Source organism: Buceros rhinoceros, unplaced genomic scaffold, assembly GCF_000710305.1.
Source record: "Buceros rhinoceros silvestris isolate BGI_N320 unplaced genomic scaffold, ASM71030v1 scaffold31545, whole genome shotgun sequence".
In the NCBI taxonomy this organism is placed as follows: Eukaryota; Metazoa; Chordata; class Aves; order Bucerotiformes; family Bucerotidae; genus Buceros; species Buceros rhinoceros.
This window is the reverse complement of record NW_010412821.1, coordinates 1-1,009: the sequence shown is the minus strand read 5'-3', so window position 1 is coordinate 1,009 and position 1,009 is coordinate 1. Positions and strand designations below refer to the sequence as shown.

At 37.4% G+C, this 1,009-nt stretch overlaps 1 protein-coding gene across 1 annotated transcript in view; it reads right to left on the bottom strand.

Moving 5' to 3' along the window:
• The window catches only part of PLEKHS1 (pleckstrin homology domain containing, family S member 1), a 15,033-nt gene extending 14,276 nt beyond the window's left edge, over positions 1 to 757 (bottom strand). Inside the window, exon 1 of the mRNA XM_010136537.1 lies at positions 727 to 757. Within this exon, the coding sequence (XP_010134839.1) occupies positions 727 to 757 (31 nt within the window). The remainder of the gene's footprint in view (positions 1 to 726) is intronic.
• Positions 758 to 1,009: the final 252 nt, after the last annotated feature.

Sequence of the window (1,009 nt, the reverse complement as noted above, 5' to 3'; positions counted from 1 at the left end):
GGGAAATGCCTGAATGTATTTGTTCACAACCCTGCATACTCCGTGGCCAGCTGTAGTTTAAGATTCACATTTTCTAATCACTGGTGGATTTCTGACCAAAACCTCAGTTTTATTAATGCACTTTAACACCCAATGGCAGGAGTGGCAATCACATTCCATTTTTTAAGCTATAAACCATGTCTGGGAAATTAAGTTTTTTTAAGAATCCAGTGGCTGAAAGGAGTCAACCTCCTTTTGGATTTCCAGTAAGGGACAGTAGAGAATATACATCAGTTCTGGAAAACACAACATGACCAAACTTCGTGGTGATGCAAGAAATGCTTGGTTCTGAAATCCCATTAACTACTGACTTCAGTGGAGGCATGGCATCATCATCCATGCCTTGGAGGTACTGACTGTATCTTCCAGTTCCCAGTTAATTTTAAAGGATTTTAACAATTTTTGCATATGTCAGTTCAACCTCTGGGTCCGGGACAAGAAAAATTTTCTGTAAAGGAAAATGCTGCATTTAGGACAGATTCTTTACAGAAGGAAGCAGAGGGGCAGAATTAACACACCATGTAAGTCCCAAGTTTTTCAGTATGGTGTTTTCCCTTTTCTCTCCTATTGCTTACCACAAAATCCTTGGCAGGTGGAGGGTAAAGAGACTGGTATCATGTATTGATAAGAATGGATGGAACCCTGGTTCGACCTTACTAACAAATCTTAGTAAATGAAATTTTGTACCTCCAGAATTTCTTGTACTTGTAGAAGCCATGCTGTTGGTTTGTTCCGCCCAGATAGTAAAAAAAGCAAAAACCTTGAAGCTAATTCCTTTCGCTCTGCTTGCTGCTGAGCAGCATTTCCCTGCACACACGGTTGCCTGAGAAAATAACCAATATCTCACAAGTGGTTATTTTCATAGCGATGATTAAATTGTATAAAATAAACATAGAAAAATCTATCATAAACTATATAAATAATTATTCATTTAAGCATATTAAACATCACAATATTTTTATTATAATAT